At 36.1% G+C, this 21864-nt stretch overlaps 1 protein-coding gene across 1 annotated transcript in view; it reads right to left on the minus strand.

The window, feature by feature from the left end:
- Abcb1 (ATP binding cassette subfamily B member 1) overlaps positions 1–21864 on the minus strand; it is an 82758-nt gene that overhangs the window by 53898 nt on the left and 6996 nt on the right. Inside the window, exons 2-5 of the mRNA XM_077796691.1 lie at positions 17802–17958; positions 5789–5837; positions 3351–3542; positions 2637–2808 (exon numbers count right to left, since the gene is read on the minus strand). Of these exons, the coding sequence (XP_077652817.1) occupies positions 2637–2808; positions 3351–3542; positions 5789–5837; positions 17802–17958 (570 nt within the window). The remainder of the gene's footprint in view (positions 1–2636; positions 2809–3350; positions 3543–5788; positions 5838–17801; positions 17959–21864) is intronic.

Consider the following 21864-nt stretch of genomic DNA (forward strand, 5'->3'; position numbering starts at 1 on the left):
CATGAATTTCTTTGGGTTTATCCTGTTTGGGGTTAGCTTCTTGCATCTAATGGTTTGTCTTTTACCAAAAATGGGAAGTTTTGCAGGGCATGGTGGTGGCTCAGGAGGCTGAGGCAGGAGGATCTCAAGTTCAAAGCCAGCTTCAGCAATGGAAAGGTGCTTAGAAATTCAATGAGACCCTGTCTCTAAATAAAATACACAATATGGCTGGGGATGTGGCTCAGTGATTTCAATCCCCAGTACCAAAAAAAAAAAAAAGAAGAAGAAGAAGAAGAGAAAGGGGGGTCGGACTTTTTAGCCATGACTTCTTCAAATTTACATTAGCTCCATTGTTCTCTTTCTCCTTTTCTTTTGGAACTCTGATGATAATATGAACTTAGGATTTTTTGTTATGATCCCACGGGTCCCTGAAGCTCTTTTCCTTTTCTCTATTTCAGACTGGATGAATTCTATTATTCTACATCCAGGTTCCCTGATTCAATTCTATCATTCCCATTTATTTTCATAGATGATACCCACTCAGCATGATTCTTATTCCTATTGTGTCTATCAGTTCTCTAATTTCATTTTGATCTTTTTAATCACTTCCATTTTGCTGTTTTTTGTTTGTTTGGTTGGTTGATTTTTTTTACTTCAAAAAAATTGTGAGGCATTTTTATGATAGCTATTTTTAAATTGATGTCAGATTATTCCAATATCTCATTATCTCAGGGTTGGGGCCAACAAATTGTTTTCAGTTTTATTTTCCCATTCAAGTTGTAATGCCCTTCATTCTTTTGCATTCTGCACATTTTTTTTTTATTTTCTTAGGAGATGCTGTTGTCTGTTATTTAACTCTTATAGTTTAGCAGGCAGTTACTCTCTTTAGGTATTGTGTGGTATTTCTGGCCTACATTTGTGAGTTCTTGTAGTGTTTTGGTCAGCTTGATTTATCTGGAGCTACTGGGATCTTTATGGCTCCTGTTTCCACTTTCCGAGAAAGTGAAAGTGGTTTCTCCAGGTAAGACTTGCAGTATCTCTTGGTAGGGAAAGAGTGTGGTGGTTACCCCTATTTCTGCTCTCCAGCTGCCCCAGTATCTCTGGTCAGGGGAATAGGGTCTTGGGCACATAGCTACAAAGGCAATTCCCAGACCAAGCTATTTGTTGGGACTGGAGCCCTTCCTGTTCTTGCCTTTTGCTTTTGTATCTCTGAGTTGCAAAGGAGAGCCTCATGCTCACTGGGATAAAAAGGCTTCCCAAATTAGTACATATTTATTTTTTTAATGTGGTTGATAATCAGATACTTTAAGAAATGTTTTGAAAATCATAACAAAAGATTATTTCAGAGTAGAGATTATAATTTAGGTCTCAGCAAGTAGCGTAAGGCTCCTCCTCCTACTTAAATAGTATCTGAAGCAATAAGTAATTAATTATTAAAATATTAAATCATGGTCTGTATTCCTAACTTAGATATTAACAGATTTTAAGTAGTTTTTCAATCAATGACTGATGTAAAGAGTTTGCACCTAGCTTGCTTAGTGTCCTAGTAAACAGAAAAAAAATCAATTAACAACAAGAAATTTTTGCCAAATATTTTAGCTGACCGATAACCATTAGGAACACCATTTAAATCCTTCATAACTCTGAGCAACAAATTGGCAGAGTCCTCAGAACTTTAATTTCTTCCTCCATAAAGTAAGATAAGACCCATGCTTCAGAAAGATAATATATGTATTTGCTTGACATAGCAGATGTTCAATAAATGGCAGTTATGGTTTGCAGTAACAAAACAATATCTATCCCATAGGGGGAAATTTCTAAAGGTATACTTACAGTCTGACTTACTCTGTGTCGGGCGTGGCTGTGGTTGGTCTTCCATTACTTACATCTTTTTGGTATATAAATTTGTAGCACCCTCTCCACATTATATGGAACCCAACAAAAAAATTATATAATGGGCCAATCTCTTTATTGCATACCCAGTCTTACATCAAATCAGTTTGTAAAATGAATAACACTATCAAAATGGGAAACGAGTTTCAAAAAAATCATTGGAAGAACTGTGCAGAGTTGGGAGGACCATTTGACTGGGAGAAAGAGAACTGAAAGCTAAGAACTTACGTGTAACTAAGGCTTGAAAGTATTTTCTTAAATTATTATTCTAACAATGGATCTGAATATATATAAACACAGAACCACTCACAGTGATGGAAAAACTGTAATATCAATTTACTAAGTAAGCAAAATCTACAAAACCAAAACTATTAACATTGAAAATGTTAGTTGAATAGAATACACGTGTCATTCACTGAACTTGAATTGTTCACTACAGTGAGTTCAATGTGAGTGAGTTCACTATATTATTCTCTACAGAACACAGATCTTTGGAGTTCAGCATGTATTTTTCATGAAGGCACAGGATGATATGTAAAAGCCACTTCCATATTTTTCATCTCTTCCCCAAATTCTCACATGGCCAAGAACATCACAGAGCAAGGGTTAGTACTCAGTGAGGTGGGATCAGCTTATTCTGCCGATTGTGAACAGAATATTTGAAGGCAAATATCAAATTCAGAATCATTGCTATCATGGTTAAAAGATCCTTCCATGGGGTTGTGGGGAGTAGTTTAAAATCTGGATGTATAGTCTTTACCTACCTTTGCCCAGAGAGCAGCTGACAGTCCAAGAACAGGGCTGATGGACAAAATCACAAGGGTTAGCTTCCAACCACGTGTAAATCCTATTATATAACCAGTGAAAAATGTTGCCAGTGACTGAAATAACATTCCAATTTTGTCACCAATTCCTTCATTAATCTTGGAGATATCACTGAAAGAACAGATAATTTTAGAAAATGTCAGAATTGTACTCCCAGAACTTTTTTCCTGAGTTTTGCTAGGTGTTGAGTATATTAATTTACATCTGGAGTCTTTGTTGTATGGGCTTGTTTTATTTGGCAGGGTGTAAGTTTCTAGTAAAAAAAAAAAAACTGTCATTAACAACAAGAAGCTGTAATTCAGATGACCCTAGGAAATGGAGATGGTATACTTAAGAAACTGTCAATGCAGAAATTTCAAGTAGCTTAGAAATTGCACTAGAAGATGTGATATTAATGCTGTACTGTACACTGCTTTCTGCATATTTTCAGAGTATTTCTTGATTTTGGCAAGTCTAATCCTTCATTCAGTGCTAGTCATGCAGGTTCCCTCATTGCTTGCCAGGGGACTGGGAACAAAAAGGTGCATAAGACATGGTTGCTGCTTAGTCTTATGAGTGATACATTAACACCTCCTAACAGATCTGATGACATCTATTTCACTTCATTAAGGATAAGACCCACGTCGGAGTTAAGAATAAAACTAGGTACTTACTCTGTGAGCCGGGTATTAAGCTCGCCAACATCATGCACATCAAACCAGCCTATCTCCTGCTTCATTATAGCATGAAAAAACTGTTTTCTAATTTTGTGGACTTGTCTTCCAGCGGCCATGCACCAAAATGAAACCTGAATATAAGCAGCAACAAGCACACCAGCACCGATTCCACTATAATAATAGGCATACCTGAAAAACAAGAAGACTGTACATACTCTGTTTTCTAATCAATGCATCTCTCCCCACCAGACCACTCACTTAATTTTAAGTTTTCCGGGCATCTCTTCATCCTTAACAAATAATAAGGGGTTGTAACAAGCAGAATTGATGGTCAGCATCCAACTATCTCTGGGTCAATATCAAGGAATTTGTAAAAATGGTTTCCTCTTTGGCTTAAACCCTAAGTTTTTACTTAACAGCAGTATAATCTCATCAAGCTGCTTAGTAATCTTTCCCAAGACTCAGTTTTCTAACTGGTAAATGGAGATAACAATAGTAATGCAGTATTGTGTGAATATACCTGGACCAGTGCCTGGCACATAGTAAGCACTGAGAGAATGTCAGTTACTATGGAAGATCATGTGTGCTGGGACCTCAGAGAAACGCATCATTATAATCTTGACTACTTTTATTAGATCAGCATTGATCAATAAGCCTCTGGAGTGGTCTCTGCACATTAGAGGATGGATAGAAGTGACAGAACTTGTCAGAAAGTGAAACCAAGATAGGGAAGTGGTCCCCTGGCCTTTTGGTCTATTAGTCTAACAGAATTTAGATGTTAATTGACAACTGAAAATAAAAGGAATTTTTATATTATCTATGCAACTGGACATTATCAATCATCATGAGCTATCCTAAAATGTTCAATGAACCAAACAGTAGCTGTTCCAGTTTAAACTTCAACAATAAAAAATAAGTATCTTATAAAACCAGATGCTTGATATCTATAAATGTTGAATTAATGTTTTCTTATATTTCAAAAAGCAAATAACTCTTGGGCTTCAATAAATATTTTGTTGTTGTTTTTGGCACCAGGGATTGAACTAAGGGGCACTTGACCACTGAGCCATATCACTAGCCCTATTCTGTATTTTATTTAGAGACAGGGTCTCACTGAGTTGCTTAGCTCCTTGTTGTTGCTGAGACTGGCTTTGAACTTGTGATCCTCCTGCCTCAGCCTCCCAAGCTGCTGGGATTACAGGCGTGTACCACCGCACTCGGCAAAAATTAATTTTTAGGTTAAAGGAAAACATTCTAAAACAGGATACCAATTTCCCCATTTTTAAAAGTTCTCCACTTGCTGTCTTCTAATAAGAATGCATGCCATGTAGAAGCTGTAAAAATGGCCATGTAATAAACAGTCCCTGATGTCACTGTTCACAATTTTGAGTTCAACCCATCAGGAATCTTGCTAGACAAATCTTCCCCTCAAGCTCTATCTTCTAGTTTGCAATTTATTTGTCAGAGAATCTATAATCAGAAAACTAAATTTTAGTTAATAGGTAACTCTGGGTTAATTATTATCAAAGTGTTAATGATACACCAAGAAAGAGCTAAATGAAATCCCATTTAACAAGTAGAGCTCTTGTTTTGAGTGTCAGTAATATATTCTAATGTAACATTTTAAACAACCAAGACATTCTAGTTTTCCCAATATAAAAAAACAGTTCTTCTTCACAGAAATAATTGGAGGTATTTGTTTCTCATCCTTCAAAATAGAATCAAGTATGTCAACTGTCTGCACTTTCCTTAAACCTATTATTTAGATTATAACATACAATCATTCTGATTCACTAATATATAACTTTGGACATCTGTTATAAATTGTTCTGGGGGGTAAACTTCATGATGCATGAATCATTAACAAAAAGTTTCCCTGTGTTAGGTCAGAGTGACTTTTGGGATGTTTTATTTCCTTTGGGATGTTTTATTGCTGAGAATTAGATGTTGGCCTTTAAAAAATTTTTTTAGGCTGATCTATCATGTCATGATTGAAAGCACTCAAGAAAAAAAACTGAATAATTACAAAGTCATTAAAAATAATGATTCTTAATTCAACTATATTTTAAAAGACTACCTTGTCCTCTTCTAATTTCCCTGTGTATGTATCTGTCTTTGCCAGTACAGACATAAATCTAATTTAGGCTTAATCTTAACTTTGGTTCATCTTGTGCAGCAAATATTTTTCTTTAAAAACAACCACAAGAATGAGAAATTATACTCCATGTATGTGTAAAATGTCAAAAATATATTCTACAAGTCAAAAATATGTAAAAAATTCTATAATGCATACCCCTTGAATCCTAATAATGGGTTTTGTTCTCCTCAAAAATTTACTTTTTTATTATGACACTGCAAAGTTTTGAAAGATACTATAAATGGACTGATACAGAAAATGTTAACAAAACAATAGTAAGAAAAAAATGTTTAATTACGTGGTCATTTCTTCCTCCAGACTGATGTTCAGTTTAAAGTCAGCTCCACCTAGATCACCATAAAACAAACACAAAATTTATGTCTCTTTGGTCTCCAGTAAAAATAAAAAGATAAAAATGAATCAACTTCATCTCACTTAATAATTTACACAAAATAGGTCAAACTGACTCAGTTTTAATTGCAAAAAAGCAGTATGTCATCCACTTAAATTCTTCTTTGCTGGCTGTGTGCAACCACATACAGACTAAATTCAATGAGGCTTACTTGCAAAAAGACATGCAAATTGATAATAAATATCAACACATACTTGACACATATTTAAAATCTAATACTGAATTTCTCCAGTTTTTATTTTTATTTTAAAATTATTAAATAATTATCACTATGAACAATGTATCAAATTATCACAAAGAATAGTGTAGTAAACATCACCCAATATTAGCAAAATGCTAACATCTTTGGGCCAAGTACTTTAAAAAGTCCTTCACATCTTTATCCCCCTCCACACACACACAAACATACAACAAATAAACACTTATTCAACTTTTTGCACATATATTTTCAGATTTCATACATGCATATATACACATGGGCAAATACAAACACATGCTTAGTTTTTTAAAAATGGACTCACAGTCTACATGCAATGGCCATTTTCCTTGTCAGTATATATGTGAATCTATTTTTTCAAAGTGTAATCTATTTTGTTTCTAATATTATACTGCAATAAACAATGCTGCATTAAACATACTTGTGCACATAATATGGTAAACATTTTGTAGGATAAATTATCACAATCAAGACTGCAAGATCAATGGGTAGATACACTTTAAATCTTACAGTCATTACAAAAAGCTAGGTTATAATATGAGAGAAGTCTGATCTTGATGAGTGTGGAAAAGAGGAGGAAAAGTATTTTTGGCAAGATGAGCAATATGGGCAAAGTATATGGCAAGTTTGAAGAATAAGCAAGCCAGTGTGGCAGGGGAATGGGATATGTTTCATGGAAGTAACAAGGGCCATATGTGCCTGGAAAAAATAGTCTATTCAGGCATGTATGGAATATGAAAACAAACTGGCAATCAATCAGTGGTTCTGAGATAAAATGGCTATAATCAGAAATATGATCGAGGAAGATTTAGCTGTCAGTAATGGGCAAGGTAAACTGGAAGAAAGACTAAGGAACTTGAACTATTACAATTATATAGGGGGAAAAGGCCTGAATGAGAATAGAAAGTTAGGAAAATATAATATTTACAGTGGAAGAAGTTACAGGACCTCATTAATGGAATGCAAGTAGACAGTAAAAAGTGATCAAGACCTCTAGCCTAAGCATCTGGAGAACGGCAGTACTATGGTGGGAAATAAGCCAGTAGAAAGAGTTGCTCTTAACAGATGAAGGAAGATTATGAGATCAGTAGTGAGCACTTTTATTTTTTAGTGCTGAAGATATTCAACTGAAGATGTCCAAAAAGTACTCAGACTATGACTTTTCAGTTTGAGAAAGTTCAGGCTAAGACCATGTAAATACATATATTTTCAAAGTCAAAATTAGATCCTCAGGGCTGGGGTTGTGGCTCAGTGGTACAGTGATTGCGTAGCACATGCAAGGCCTTGGGTTCAATCCTCAGCACTGCATAAAAATAAATAAATAAAATAAAAGTATTGTGTTCAACTACAATATTAACTAAGAAATTTCAACTAAGAAATATTTTTAAAAATTGGATCCTCTGCATTTATATACACAACAATACCACATATATAGTTTCATTCATTAGAAACCAATTCTGAAACTAAAATAGTCACTTTGACTCTTGTCTTCTGGCTTCTTGAAACTCATTTCACTGTGACCACATTCCCTTAGTCTCCTGTTCACTGGCTCTCTGTACTATTCCTCCTCCCTAAATTCTGGTGTTTCCCAGAATCCTATGCATGCTCCCAGAATGTCCTTGGCCAGCTTCAGCAATTCTCAAATCTGTATCTGGAGTTATTCAAACACCATCCTTCCTCATGGTTAATGCTCTGGTCCCCCATCATCCAAACCCCTACGTTAGCTTGTGGTCATTTGCCCACATTCCTTACAACATGGAGACTTAGAAAAGGAGTTTAGACCAAGATTTTAGACAAGCATTCTCATTAAGGGGTTGGTGCCCAAAGTCATTGTTTTTAAACATTTATAAATTATTTTAGAAATTATTTGTGCTGCTGTTAGTTTTATTTTTGGAGTTAAAACATGCTTCTCAGAGTGGGCTGAGAGGCAGTATCTAGAATGCCATCATCCCCAGCTCAAAATAAAGTCAAAATATGTTAATTATTTTTAAAAGAAAAATATGTATTAGAATTTATATTTTATGAAACCCATTTAGAATAATAAAAGCAGCATAAAGAGTATTTTATAGAAATTAGATTTGATAGTGTTGAGAACTACTATTCTGAGCCTTGAATTTGGGTCTTAATTTTCTGAATAATTCTCTCATGAGAGCTGAGGATGTGTCTCAGTGGGTATGTGCTGCCTTGCACATGCAAGGCGCTGGATTTGATCCTCAGCACCATCAAAATTTTTTTTTCTTATGATCAACTGTTGTTTTGAAACATAATAGTGCCTGAGTCAAATAATACTAAGGTTTAATTTTATACTCTTAACTATGCCAGATTACGTAGAATCAGACTCTCTGGAGGGAGGGTCCTATAAATCTAAATTTTTAAATAAGTACACCAAGTAATTATGCTTATTAAAGTATAACACAATTGTGGTATTGCTAAAGTGTGAAAACCTCATCTAATTCTAAAGAGTACCAACTGCTGTGATCTCAAAAATCTGTTCTGTGGCTGCCCATGGTGGCACAAGCCTGTAATCCCAGTAGCTTTGAACCTGAGGCAGGAGAGAAGGATTGCAAGTTCAAAGCCAGCCTCAGCAGTTTAGCAAAGCCCTAAGTAATTCAGTGAGACTCTGTCTCTAAATCAAATTTAAAAAAAAAAAAAAAAAAAAACACTGGGGATATGGCTCAGTGGTTGAGTGCCCCTAGGTTCAATCCCTAGTACCAAAAATAAAATAAGATAAAAAGAACTGGGATTGTAGTTTAGCTGTAGAGTACTTGCCTAGTATGTATAGGGCCCCAGGTTCAATGCCCAGTACTACAAAACAAACCCAAAAAACAAAAAACTGTTTTGTTTGGCTTTCAGTCTGTGTATGTATATATTTATATATTTTAAATTACTTGCCAATATCTAATACTAGAGAAATTCTATACAAAAATCCAGACTTCAGATTTCTCATTTTAAAAAGAAAAAGATCCTAATGCTCGCTTTGCACTCTCACATGACAATCGGCTAGAACTAAGTAGAGTTCAGCCTCCATTCAGCTCTTCACCATTCCCTATTATTTTACCCGAAGATTCGGGGATCTCCTTCACAATTACCTGCTTATCCCCTATAGATACTGTATGACCCACGATGCCTGATTTACAAATTCATTATGAGTAAATTCTTTAGAAAGGTGATAATCAAGCAAATCTTTTATTTAGTGAGGATATTACAGGAGAAAAGAGCCAAGTCAAGACAAGATTTGGCATAGTATTTTTTAATTTACTAAAAATAACTTTTGTCAACCTCTACTTAATTAAGAACCTTCTACCTTGACCTTCTATTTCAATCAGGTCTTCATGTTTTCATCATATTTTATCTGTGGAAAAAATATGATTTTGTTGTTTCCATTTGTAATCTTCAGTGACTGTTTCCATTGCATCAAAGATAAAATCCAAGGCCCAGAATACGTCATATTAATCCATTTGCAATCTTGTCACAATGTACACGTGACAGCATCATATTTTTGAAGTATCAACCAATGGTTTTCCAGATATTTTCTTTATCCCCACATCCTTTTTCTCATTCCAGTAGCTATGAGGAAATCAGGAAATCACTGCCACAGCTAAAGAGAAAACAGTGTGCAGGTTTCTTTTTGACTTTTGTGAGCCCAAAGTCTATCCCTGAAGAGTGGGAAAGGAAACTGAGCAAGGCAAAAAAATATTTTGCTTAAATTCTATGAAAATGACTTCTACCTTTTTTAGACTAAAAAATGTGCTGAGAAAAGATGCAGTTAAGAATTGATAACAGTATAGACACCTGAGGGCCCAGGAGAGAAAAGCCATCTCCTAATACCTGATTTCCAGAAGAAAAGCCTGTTCTCCCGTTGAACTTGAAAAAAGAATGATTATATAATTAATTGAGGAAGCTTCGGGATAGCTCCCGAGAGTCTTCCTGGACCTAGAGAGAGGCAGAAGAAACAAATGTTCCCAGTGCTCCTAAGAAAAGGGAACACGAGTGCCCAATGGGATGCCCATGTGGAAGACAGTGCTGAAGGACACTTGACCTTCACATGTGTCTGGAGCGAGGCTGGCCTCCTAGCACATCCCAAGGAAAGGTGAAGGCTACCCTAAAATAGCTAAGATTGGGTTTCTATCACATTATTTGAGAAAGGACTTGAAACTGAAATTAACTTGTTGTATAAAATTGTTATATTTTTTGCACACTTGGGTTCTAAACAACACCTTCACTGCATCCCTTTCCAGCCTCAACTCCTGTAACTCCTATACCCCACATTCCCCAGTTCCTTCCTTTTCATGGAGCTCTGGCTTGAAGCCCAATGAGAAGTTTGTTGTTCCCTAAGTTTTCTATGTTCTTCCTTCAACATTTAATTCACATTTCTTTCTACCTGGAATGCCCTTTGCCAAAATTTTTCTCCTAGATGATAATTTTTCTCCTTACAAGTGAGGTAAAAGACGACCTTTTATTAAATGGCTTACACCTAGCAAAGTCACTCACCTGGCCTTAGTAATTGACACAAGATTCCAATTACAAAGTCAGTGCTAGAATAGAAGTATGACTGCTCTGGCCAAGTCCTCTCATTCCCACCCATGTGAGCTCTGAGAAAACTGAACTATATCCTAAGTTCATCTTTGTCTCCACAGAGTTCAGCCTGTTCTATCTGCAGTAACCCAGCCTTCCCGATAATGATAAATGGTCCCACGGAACCACCACAAATGACAGACCATTTGTCAAAATGCTCTATTCTAGCATTCTTCTACCATAGAAATAAGTGCCTCATATGAGAGCACAAAGAGATATTGTAGGTCATTATACCTGGTAAAGAAGGCCTTTCCCAAACCCAAGCCAGGCTTCAAAGGAACTAAACTGCCCATGACTCAATATTCTACATCGTTTAGGGATCACATTATATTACAGTTTTATCTGACCCAACTACCTCATATATTCAGTAATTTTAACTACTGAGAACTTAGAAAAAGCAAAGAGATTATGTTGAAAGGACTCTTTTCAAAGCAGTCTCCACAGAGCCTTCATGCCAGGCGCTGTTCTAGACGCTGGGGGGTACTATCTAGAATCAGAGCCACTTTTTCTCATCTTATTGGATTTCTGTTCCAGCAGGAAGTTCTCTTATTTCAGGCCCCAAAACTCACATAACAGGGTAATATTGCCAAAATATCTAGCAAATTTATCCCCAGGAACTCCACCCCCACCACCACCTTATGCCTTTCTCGACTTGTGATAAGTTGTAATAAACAAGTAAAAAAAATTCAGCAAGATAATTTTAGAGTAATGACCCTTAATAAGTAAAGAAATGATGCTATAGTGACTTTGGGATGGCTGGGGACAAAAGATCTTTCAGAGGAAGAACTAAGTAATAAACAGCAGCCATTAGAGAAAGACAGGGCAGGGTCTAATGCTCCCCAAGCTGGAAAAGACTGGAGGAAGGACAGTGTGGGTAGCCTGTGGTGAGTAAGTAAAGAGCAGACTGATGGGACAGGCTGGGGTGAGGTCACATAGGACATATAAACCACTGTACTGAATTTGTATTTATTCCATTATATGGAAGGCCAATGGGAGAGATATGAACTGACTTTTTTTTAAAACTTGAAATACATAGGCAGCAAAATTAAAGTAAGCTCCTATCTCTCACCATGCACAAAGCTCAACTCAGAGTGTACCGAAGATCTAGGAATTAAACTAGAGACCTTGCACCTAATAAGAAAAAGTAGGGCCAAATCTTCATCATTTCAGATTAGGTCCTGACTTTCTTAACCAGACTCCTAAAGTGTAAGAAATCAAGTCAAGAATTAATAAATGGGATGGGTTCAAACTAAAAAGCGTCTTCTCAGCAAAGAAAAAAATCAACGAGGTGAAAAGAGAGCCTACATTTTGGGAGCAAATTTTTACCATATGCACATCAGATAGAGCACTAATCTTCAGGATGTATAAAGAACTCAAAAAACTTAACACCAAAAAATAACCAATCAATAAATGGGCTAAGGAACTGAACAGACACTTCTCAGAAGACATATAATCAATCAACAAATATATTTAAAAAGTTCAACTTCTCTAATAATTAGAGAAATGCAAATCAAAACTGTTCTAAGGTTTTATCTCAGGCCAGTCAGAATGGTAATTATTAAGAATACAAGCAATAATAAATGTTGGCAAGGATGTGGAGAAAAAGGCACACTCATACATTTCTGTTGGCATGGCAAATTAGTGTACGCACTATGGAAAGCAATATGGAGATTCCTTAGAAAACTTGGAATGGAACCACCATTTGATCCAGCTATCCCACTCCTACTCAAAAGGACTAAAATCAGCATACTATAGTGACACATCAATGTTCATAGCAGCTTAATTTACAATAACTAAACTATGTAACCACCCTAGATGCCCTTCAACAGATGAATGGATAAAGAAACTGTGGTACATATACACAATGGAATATTACTCAGCCATAAGGAAGAATAAGATTATGGCATTTGCAGGTAAATGGATGGAATTGGAGAATATCATGCTAAGCGAACTAAGCCAATCCCAAAAAAACAAAGGCTGAATGTTCTCTCTGATAAGTGGATGCTGATCCATAATGGTGGGGGAGTGGGACATGGAGAGAATGGAGGAACTTTCATTGGTCAAAGGGGAGGGTTGAGAGGGGAGGGGGGCATGGGGGCAGGAAGGATAATTACCCTAGGTACATATATGACTGCACATGTGATGTGACTCTACATCATGTGCAGCCAGAGAAATGAAAAGTTGTGCTCCATTTGTGTATAATGAATTGAAATGCATTCTGCTATCATATATAACTCATTAGAACAACAATAAAAAAGAAATGCATTAAGTTGTGTTTGTCTTAACACTTAAATAAAATAAGTATTTTGCTCTTTAAAAAAAAAAAACCTCACTCTGACAATGAATGGAGAACTGGACTAAGATGGGCAAGAATGGAAGTAGAATGAGGAATTAGGAAGTTAGAGCTGATAGGCAAGGCATGGAGATGGCTCTGGATACAGGTTGCATCTGGAGATATAAGTAGTCAGATTTTTGGGAATGACCTTAGTACTGTTGTGGGTGGTAAGAGGCTGGCCATCAGCAGACCTTGGCTCTGGGCTCCCCTCACTTAGTTTTAACCTGGACAACCTCCTTTTGAGATGTTCTCCCTGGTGAGTTTTCATGACAGATGGGGTGGGGTGGGGTGGATGTGCTCTGGTCAAAGAAGAGTTAGTAAAGTCTCCTTGGGCAGAAAGCTCCATCAATGATAAGCAAGAGGAATTGGACCTTTTGCCTAGATGATCAATCCCTCTGGCATTTGCCCTGGCTGGAGCCAGCCACTCAGTGTGGTGGGCTTGCTTACTGCCGGTGACACATTCAAGGGACCATGATTTCCTCACATGTGCTGCTTCCACTTCTGGCCTTTAGAGCTGTGCCTCCTGGCTGACCTTCCTGACATACCAAAAAAAAAAAAAAATCAAAGCTACAGGATGATAACTGTGGGAGAAAAAAGACCAAGAAAAAATTGTTGGAATTTGCTTCTACTTTAGGCAGAGTTTGAAAAATATCATCAGAGAGGGGGAAAAAAGACCAAACTAAAATGCAGGATTCCTGTCCTAGGAACTCAGCTCTGTAAACTAGCAAGCAACCCTGTCCTGAACATATTATTTCTACTTCTTAGACATGTTTTTTTTTCTATCTATAAAATTATGGGTTCAGGCCAGATAATGTCTGGGATCTTTTTACCTACAAAGATGATTCAGTCTTTTATTTATTTATCCCATTTCTTAAGCACCTAGCATGGTTCAGGGTCTATGTGGCTATTATTTTTATTTCATTTTATTTTATTGTTATTATTTTTTGCTACTCTTGTATTGTGGAGATTAGATTGTAATTAGCCTATTTTGGGGGCTTGAAAAAGCAGTACCTCAAAAATAATAAAAACAAACAAAATGCTGGGTATAGTGGCACACAGCTGTAATCCCAGCAGCTCAGGAGACTGTGGCAGGAGGATTAAGAGTTCAAAGCCAGCCTCAGCAACTTAGCAATTTACTAAGCAACTCAGTGAGTTATTAAGCAACTCGGCAAGACCCGAGTTGCTTAATACAAAACAAGGTTGGGGATGTGGCTCAATCCTCAGTACCAAATCAATCAATCAATCAATCACAACAACCTGACTATATCTCATATTATTCAAGAAAAATTAATCATATTTTAAATTTTAACCTAAAAGTTAAAAAATAAACTGACTCAATTAAACAATATACTTTGAAATATTTTATCCTTATATGTTACTCAATTTTCCAAAAAAAATTATCAAGAATTTTTCCAGTGAAATGTTAAAAGCAGAGGAAAGCCTTGAGTAGATGAAAGAAAACAGATCCATCATAGACCCTTTTATGAAATATTAAGAATTTCAATGTTAGCTAACATTCTAGTTGGCACATACCCATAATTCTGGCCTTGAGGACGCAGATAACAATGTTTTCTTTACTTACAATACCGAAGTTTTGAAACACACATACAAAATCTGCACATAATTTATATACTCATATTTAAATATCAAAACATAAATACAAGTTAAATATTCCTAACCTGTAAATCTGAAATGCTCCAAAATCCAAAATTTTTTGAGCATTGATACGATGCCACCAGAAGAAAATGATACCACAAAATTTTGTTTCCTATACACAATCATTTAAAAAAATATTTTGTAAAGTTATCTTCAGGTATAAGGTATATGTAAAAATAAATGAATTAGATGTTTAGAGTTGGCACCCATCCTCAAGATATTTTGTTATATATAGACAAATATTCCAAAATCTGAAAAAGTCCTAAAATATTTCTGATAAGGGTTTTTCAATCCATACTATTCTGAGAACTGTCATTTCACAAGTAGTTCTCAAACTCCTGATGAGTTTTACAGAAGTGAGGGAAGAAATGATAAATGTAAGTTATTTCCATTTTTCCTCTTGCTAATCAAGGGAAATTTAGCATCTGGTGAGGAATTGGTTCATAGACGGCACATTCTAGTTGTGTCCTTGAATGGGGGAAGGGACCAGGCAGCTATTTGAGTGTCTTTTATGTGGACACAGCCCTCATAACCTAGGACACACATCTCAAAGCTACCACTTCCAAATAGTATGACATATGGAGCAGATTTCAGTGTATGAAGTTAGAAGGGCATCAAATTTCAGAGATAGCACTGCCTTTCTTCACACATCTTTGGATGGTCCAAGTAAAACTGGTAGTGATTGGTACTTACACCTAAAGAGATCATTTGTTTCCTCACAAGTATAAGAGCAAATTAATGTTTGGGTGCTAGAGATATACACAAATGTTAATATAGCTAAAAAGAGGTCAATGTATACAACAAAAGCTTAGTTTATTGTGGTCAGTCTAAGTTTAGATCTGTTAGTTTCAAAGAGCTATTTGATGTTCTGCTCATCCCAGACTGGACTAAACTTCAACAATTGTTTTAATAACCTATAATTTCTTTACTGACAGATAACCTCAGCACCTATTTCTTTATGTAGTGCACAGAGAGCAGCATAATAAATATAACACCTCATACACTGTTATAACACTGTTCATGAAAAAGTGGATTGGATCAGAATAGGCATACAGGCACACATTGGGTCAGGTGAGCTACCAGAGAACACAGAAAGATATTATTATTCCACTATAAGGTAATAAGACAGAGAACTCAACAGAATATTGCCAAACACAGCATGTACAGGAACCAACGAATGCAGAGAGCACTAAGAACTTGCCTTCACTGAATGGTATAGACGAAAGGTGCCAGTTCATAGGTGGTACATCATCTTTTTGAGGGTCCTTTTGAATGCCATAAAAGGAGGTATAAATGCATACGAATTTTATAGAGCTCAAATATACTATCCATTTTTCTGGCCCAAGTCATTTTCTGCAATCACAGAATTGAAGTATTCTCTACCTCAGGGAAAACAATGTATTCTTCAGATTTTTCAGAATTACAAATTAGTTTCCAAGATCACAGGACAAGTATCAGAAAGGTTCCAAATATACCCCAAACTGGTATGAATATTTAAGTACATGTTTTGGGGGATAGCATCTATAGTATTCATCACAGACATAAAAGTTAAATGTTGATGTACAAACTCGTGGATTTGATGCCCAGCAAACACACACACACACACACACACACACACACACACACACACACAGTTTCAATGTTGAAGGGTCGTTGGAAGCTAAATGGTATCATGACATTTTTGAGTATACTCTCAAACAGGCATTTTCAACATTTTCACCACCTGAAGGTAAACTCAGTTGTAAGTTGTTGAGTACATTAGTTTAAGTCAATCTATGCTGAACAAGAGGTGACCTGAAGATTGAAACTCAGAATTATCAATCAATATACATACTCTTTACTCAAGAGTATGTGTATTACTTCCATATATTTTTTCAAGTCATTCACTTTCCCACTCTCTTACAGGACTGTTTTACAAGTGTTTTGCTTACTATCTCACTGCAAAAAACGGAAGTACAGTAGTCCCCACTTGTCCATGGTTTCACTTTCTGTGATTTCAGTTGCCTGCAGTCAACCACAGCACATATCATCTCACATCATCACAAGGAGAGAGTGAAAACAGTATAGTAAGAGTTTGAGAAACCAAACTCACATAATCTTTATTAGATAATTACTAGTTAATGTTGTTAATCTCTTATGATGCCTAATTTATATATTAAACTTTATCATAAGTATGTATATACAGCAAAAAATATAGAGAAAATAGGATTCAATGATATCCATGGTTTCAGGCATCCATTGGGGTCTTAGACCAAATTCCTGGCAGACAAAGGGGTACTACTGAAATCAGAAGAAAATTTCCACAGATTTTCACTTCCTTATCTACCCACCTTTGGACAGTGACGTCCAAATATTCTCTATTTCCACCTATTATTGTAGACAAAATGCTGGTTTTTATCTAAAGTAAATTTTTCCTCCTCTGCTTTGGATTTCCTCCTTTCTCAAGACTATCTAACAAATCTCTTCCCTCTCTTTTAAACATCATTTATCACCTTCTCCTCTCATTTGGATTATTTCCATTCACACACAAACAAGTTAATATTATTCCCATCCTAAATACACACACACACACACACACACACACACACACACATACACACATTTACACTCACACCCTAGTTGTCTTGGCTCCTTTTCTTCATTCTTGCATCTGCTTCCAGACAGCCCAACCCTGGACAATATCCAAAACTAAATTTCTGGAATTTTCTGCCCAAACCTATTCTTCCTCCGACTTTCTCATCTTAGTTGACAGCAACTGCATCTTTCTGATTTTTCAAGCTAAAAGCATTAGAATCACTTGGATTCCCCTCTCAGTCACGTAGCCAATCTATCAAGGACTCTCATAACTGATTCCAGTGTACAAAGTCCTGCCTTAGTTTCCTATACTTCCTCCTTTAGCTTTCTAGAATATTTCTCACTTCAGAGAGCCCTCTCCTTTTCTACATATTTCTGCTGGCATTTCTATTAGGTATTCTATTATCTTCTCAAACTCATTACAAACATGAGCTGGAACTCAGACCCTCTATCTCCCACAGTATTAAATATATTTAGTAAGGGCTCCACAAACATTGCTCAAAGTGATTTCCAATAAAATCAATGCCATAAACAATACTTACCTGTAAAGTTTTCTGGGATTAAGTTTTCAAAATTTGCAAAGGTATCTGTCATGTCTCCAAACACCAGCATCATGGCGGGGAGGGCAGCTCCATGGACAATAGCAGCCAAAGTTCCCAGCACCATGTACAACTTATCAAGCCAATCTGAATACCGAAACTAAGAAAAAGAAAAGAGGGGGAAAAAAAGAAAAAGAAAAGAGAGCATAAACATAATCAGCAGTTTCATGAATGATTTTCTCTACCTTCAAAATATATTTTAAATGCAAGCTCTTTTTGCATGTTACTTTCTAACACTTTGGTCCAAGCTACCCTCTACCTTTGTTACTTCGATAGCTGAATTATAAATGGGCATTTGATTCTTCTACTGAGTTCTGGCCTAATTTTCATATTAGACTCCATCTATCTTCTTTTCTTATATGAGGACTGATAAGAATTATCAAAGTCTTAGAAATCCAGTATTTATTGTTCTGATTTCCATAAATAAAAGTCACTTTTAATTTCATGAAAACAAATTTGAATGTCATAGTCTCCTCAGAAGACACAATTCAGGAAACATTTCATCACCTTAAGAAAGGGTTAAAGATCTGCTGCTGTACAATAGTATTTGCGTAAGTGTAAAATAATTTTAAAATAATTAGGCCTTAGTAATGAGAAGGAGGAGAAGAAGATTGTCAGATACATGCTTCTCAAGGAACAGTTTTCCTGAAAAGGTAGAGTATGGCCACAATGAACCACCAGTGCAAATCCACATAACTTTTTAAGTCTCAGGAAGGCAAGAAATGCTCCTCTGGATCCAAACAGTGATGGGAAGAGGGCACAGTAAGAAGAATGGGAATTGAAAGGGATAGAAGCATTCTAAACTCATTCTACAAGATCATCATTACTCTTCTACCAAAACAAAAAAAGACACAACAACAAAAAGAGAAAACTATAGACCAGTATCCCTGATGATCACAGATGGAAAAATCCTCAACAAACTACTTACATATCAAATCAATATCATTTAAAAAAATCATACACCATGATTAAGTTGGCTTTAGCGATGCAATGGTGGTTTAACATGCAAATCAATATGCATAATCCATCACATAAATAGAATCAAGGATAAAAATCAGCTGGGCTTGGTGGCACATGCCTGTTAATCCTGGCAGCTTGGGAGGTTGAGGTAGGAGGATTGTAGGTTCAAAGCCAGCCTCAGCAACTTTGAATTTTGAACAGGTCCTAAAGCGACTCAAAAAGAGTTGCTGTCTCTAAACAATATAAAAAGGGCTGGGGACGTGGCTTAGTGGTTAAGCACCCCTGGGTTCAATCCCTGGTACCAAAAAAAAAAAAAAAAAGGATAAAAATCATATGACATCTGATCATCTCAACATATGCAGAAAGACATTTGATAAAATTAAAATCCCTTCATGATAAAAAAAAGCAAATTTGGTATAATAGGATCATTTCTCAAAATAATAAAAGCTATATACATCAAACTCATATCCAACATCACATTGAATATGGAAAAACTGAAAGCATTTCCTCTAAGATCAGAAACAAGAAAAGGTTGTCCACTCTCGTTGCTTATTCACTAAAAGTTTTAACTAGAGCAATTAGGCAAGAGAAAGAAATAAAAGACATATTAATAGGAAAGAAGGAAATTGAATTATTCATATTTGCAGATAATATAATTCTATACACAGAAAAGTCTAAAGTCTCCACAAAAAGACTTAGAACTGAAATATGAATTCAGTAAAGTAGCAGGATACAAAATCAGCATACAAAACATCAGTAGTTTTTCTATACACTAATAATGAATTTGCTAAGAAATCAGGAAAAAATCCCATTCACTACAGTCACACATAATAACAATAAAATACCAGAAATAAGCCTAACTAAGGACTTGAAATACCTGTACAGCGAAAATTATGAAACATTGATGAATGCAATTGGGGACAATACTCATAAAATGGAAAGACATCCTGTTCGTGAATTGAAAAGATTAATATTGTTAAAATGTCCAGACAACACAAAACAATCTACAGATTCAATATAATCCCCATGAAAACATAACAATGACATTCTTCATAAAGCTATAAAAATATTTCTAAACTTCAACAGAATCATGAAACATCCCAAATAGTCAAAGCAATCTTGAGCAAAAGGAACAAAACTGGAGACATCACAATAACTGAGTTCAAAAATATCACATACAGAGCTGTAGTAACCAAAGCAGCATGGATTGGCTTAACAACAGACATGTTTGTCAATGAACAGAATAAAGAACCCAGAAATAAATCCATGTATCTTCAGCCAACTGATTCTTGAGCAAGGTGCCAAAATCATATGAGAGAAGGAACCATCTCTTCAACAAACGGATATCCATGTGCAAAAGATTAAACCATAACCCATGCAAACTGCATGAAAAGTTTTAGGTCTAGGCAGAGAGTGTAAATCAAAACAAAGATTATGGATCAGGCAATGCAAAAGACATAGCAGCAAAAACCAAGATTTTAGAGCTTTTATATACTTCAAGAGAGGACAGACACCAATCCTAAAGTTAGTTAATGAGGAACCTACAAAAATGCAGTAGTAATGAGTGGGAGTAAGTGCCAAATTGACCAGTGGGAAAACAAAGAGTGTAAAAGCCCTTGGCAGTAGCAAATGGCAGCCCATAAAACAGAAGGAAGAAAGTGAAATTATGTGATAAAATGATAAGTGAAAGTTAGGGTTTGGAGTAAGAAGAGTGTCTAATATAAAGAGTACTCAGGCATTTGGATTTAAATCTTTCCTAACTTTCAAAAATGTAATCAAGTAGTTAAGATGGGGTTGATGACATAACTTTTCATGACCCCAAAACACCATCACCTTTTGTTTGGGTAATTTTTTTTTTATGTTTTATTGAATCACAGGCCAGATTTTGCTGCTACTTATATTATCTTGACTAAGGATTCATCCTCTTCCTCTAAAAAAAAAAAAACAAAAACAAAAATGAAAGGGGAGAGATAAGCAGAAACAATTTATTTTATCTTAGAGACTCTACTGAATGGGTAAAATAGCAAATTCCTCAGTACAGGAAAGAAGATATCTCTCACCACCACCACAGGATATTTTGCCTCCACAACTACTCATTGGTGATAATAAAAACAAGCAGCCCAACATGTAAGTATCTGCTGAGTGCCGTCTCAAGGACAGATAAAAGCCAGAGAGTAAATGCCAAAGATGGAAACCCTGCCCTCACAGAGTTTAAAATGGAGGAAGATAAAGCAAAAGTTTAGGCAATGAATACTCCATAGGCTTCCATAGCACACTGTACAGAATAGACACAAAATTCAGCACATGGACTGGGTGCAGTGGCGCACCCCTGTGATCCTAGTGGCTCTGGAGGCTGAGGCAGGAGGATCACAAGTTCAAAGCCAGTCTCAGCAAAAGCAAGGTGCTAAGCAACTCAGTGAGACCCTGTCTCTAAATTTTAAAACAATACAAAAACAGGGCTGGGGATGTGGCTCAGCAGTTGAGTGCCCCTGAGTTATATCCCCAGTACCAAAAAAAAAAAAAAAATTGAGCACATCCCTTCTTGATGGAAAAGAAGCATATTGACACACCCTTCAGGAAGCTGGGACAAGCTGGCAGAGACAAGGGCTTGAGGGAATGGAGATGACAGAAGTCTTATTGAGTCTTGTCTGAATGCTCATCTGGGAAGTGCTATTCAGAAAGTACATGGAAAGAATTCAAAGTCTGAGACATAGTTTTGTAGCAGAAGTCATAGGAGTGGATAAGTTTATCCAGAAAGAGATAAGAAATACATAGAATTAAGAAAAAATAGAGATTAAGTAACAGAGATAGCATGTTGACTCTCATTTAGATGATCTTGGGGCAAAAGGAAGAAGAAAGAGGGTAGTTGCTAGAGTGGGATTCAGTGTCAAGGGAGACTATTTAATGAAGTCTTGCATTCATAGGTAAATTTTCCAAAGAGACAACTGGTGAAATGTAGGAAGTAAATTAGGATGAAACAATGTTCTGCAGAATAAACAAATATTTCAAGAACCTGAGGCAGGAGATCATCAGTAGATAATATAAG

Source organism: Urocitellus parryii, chromosome 3, assembly GCF_045843805.1.
Source record: "Urocitellus parryii isolate mUroPar1 chromosome 3, mUroPar1.hap1, whole genome shotgun sequence".
Classification (NCBI taxonomy): Eukaryota; Metazoa; Chordata; class Mammalia; order Rodentia; family Sciuridae; genus Urocitellus; species Urocitellus parryii.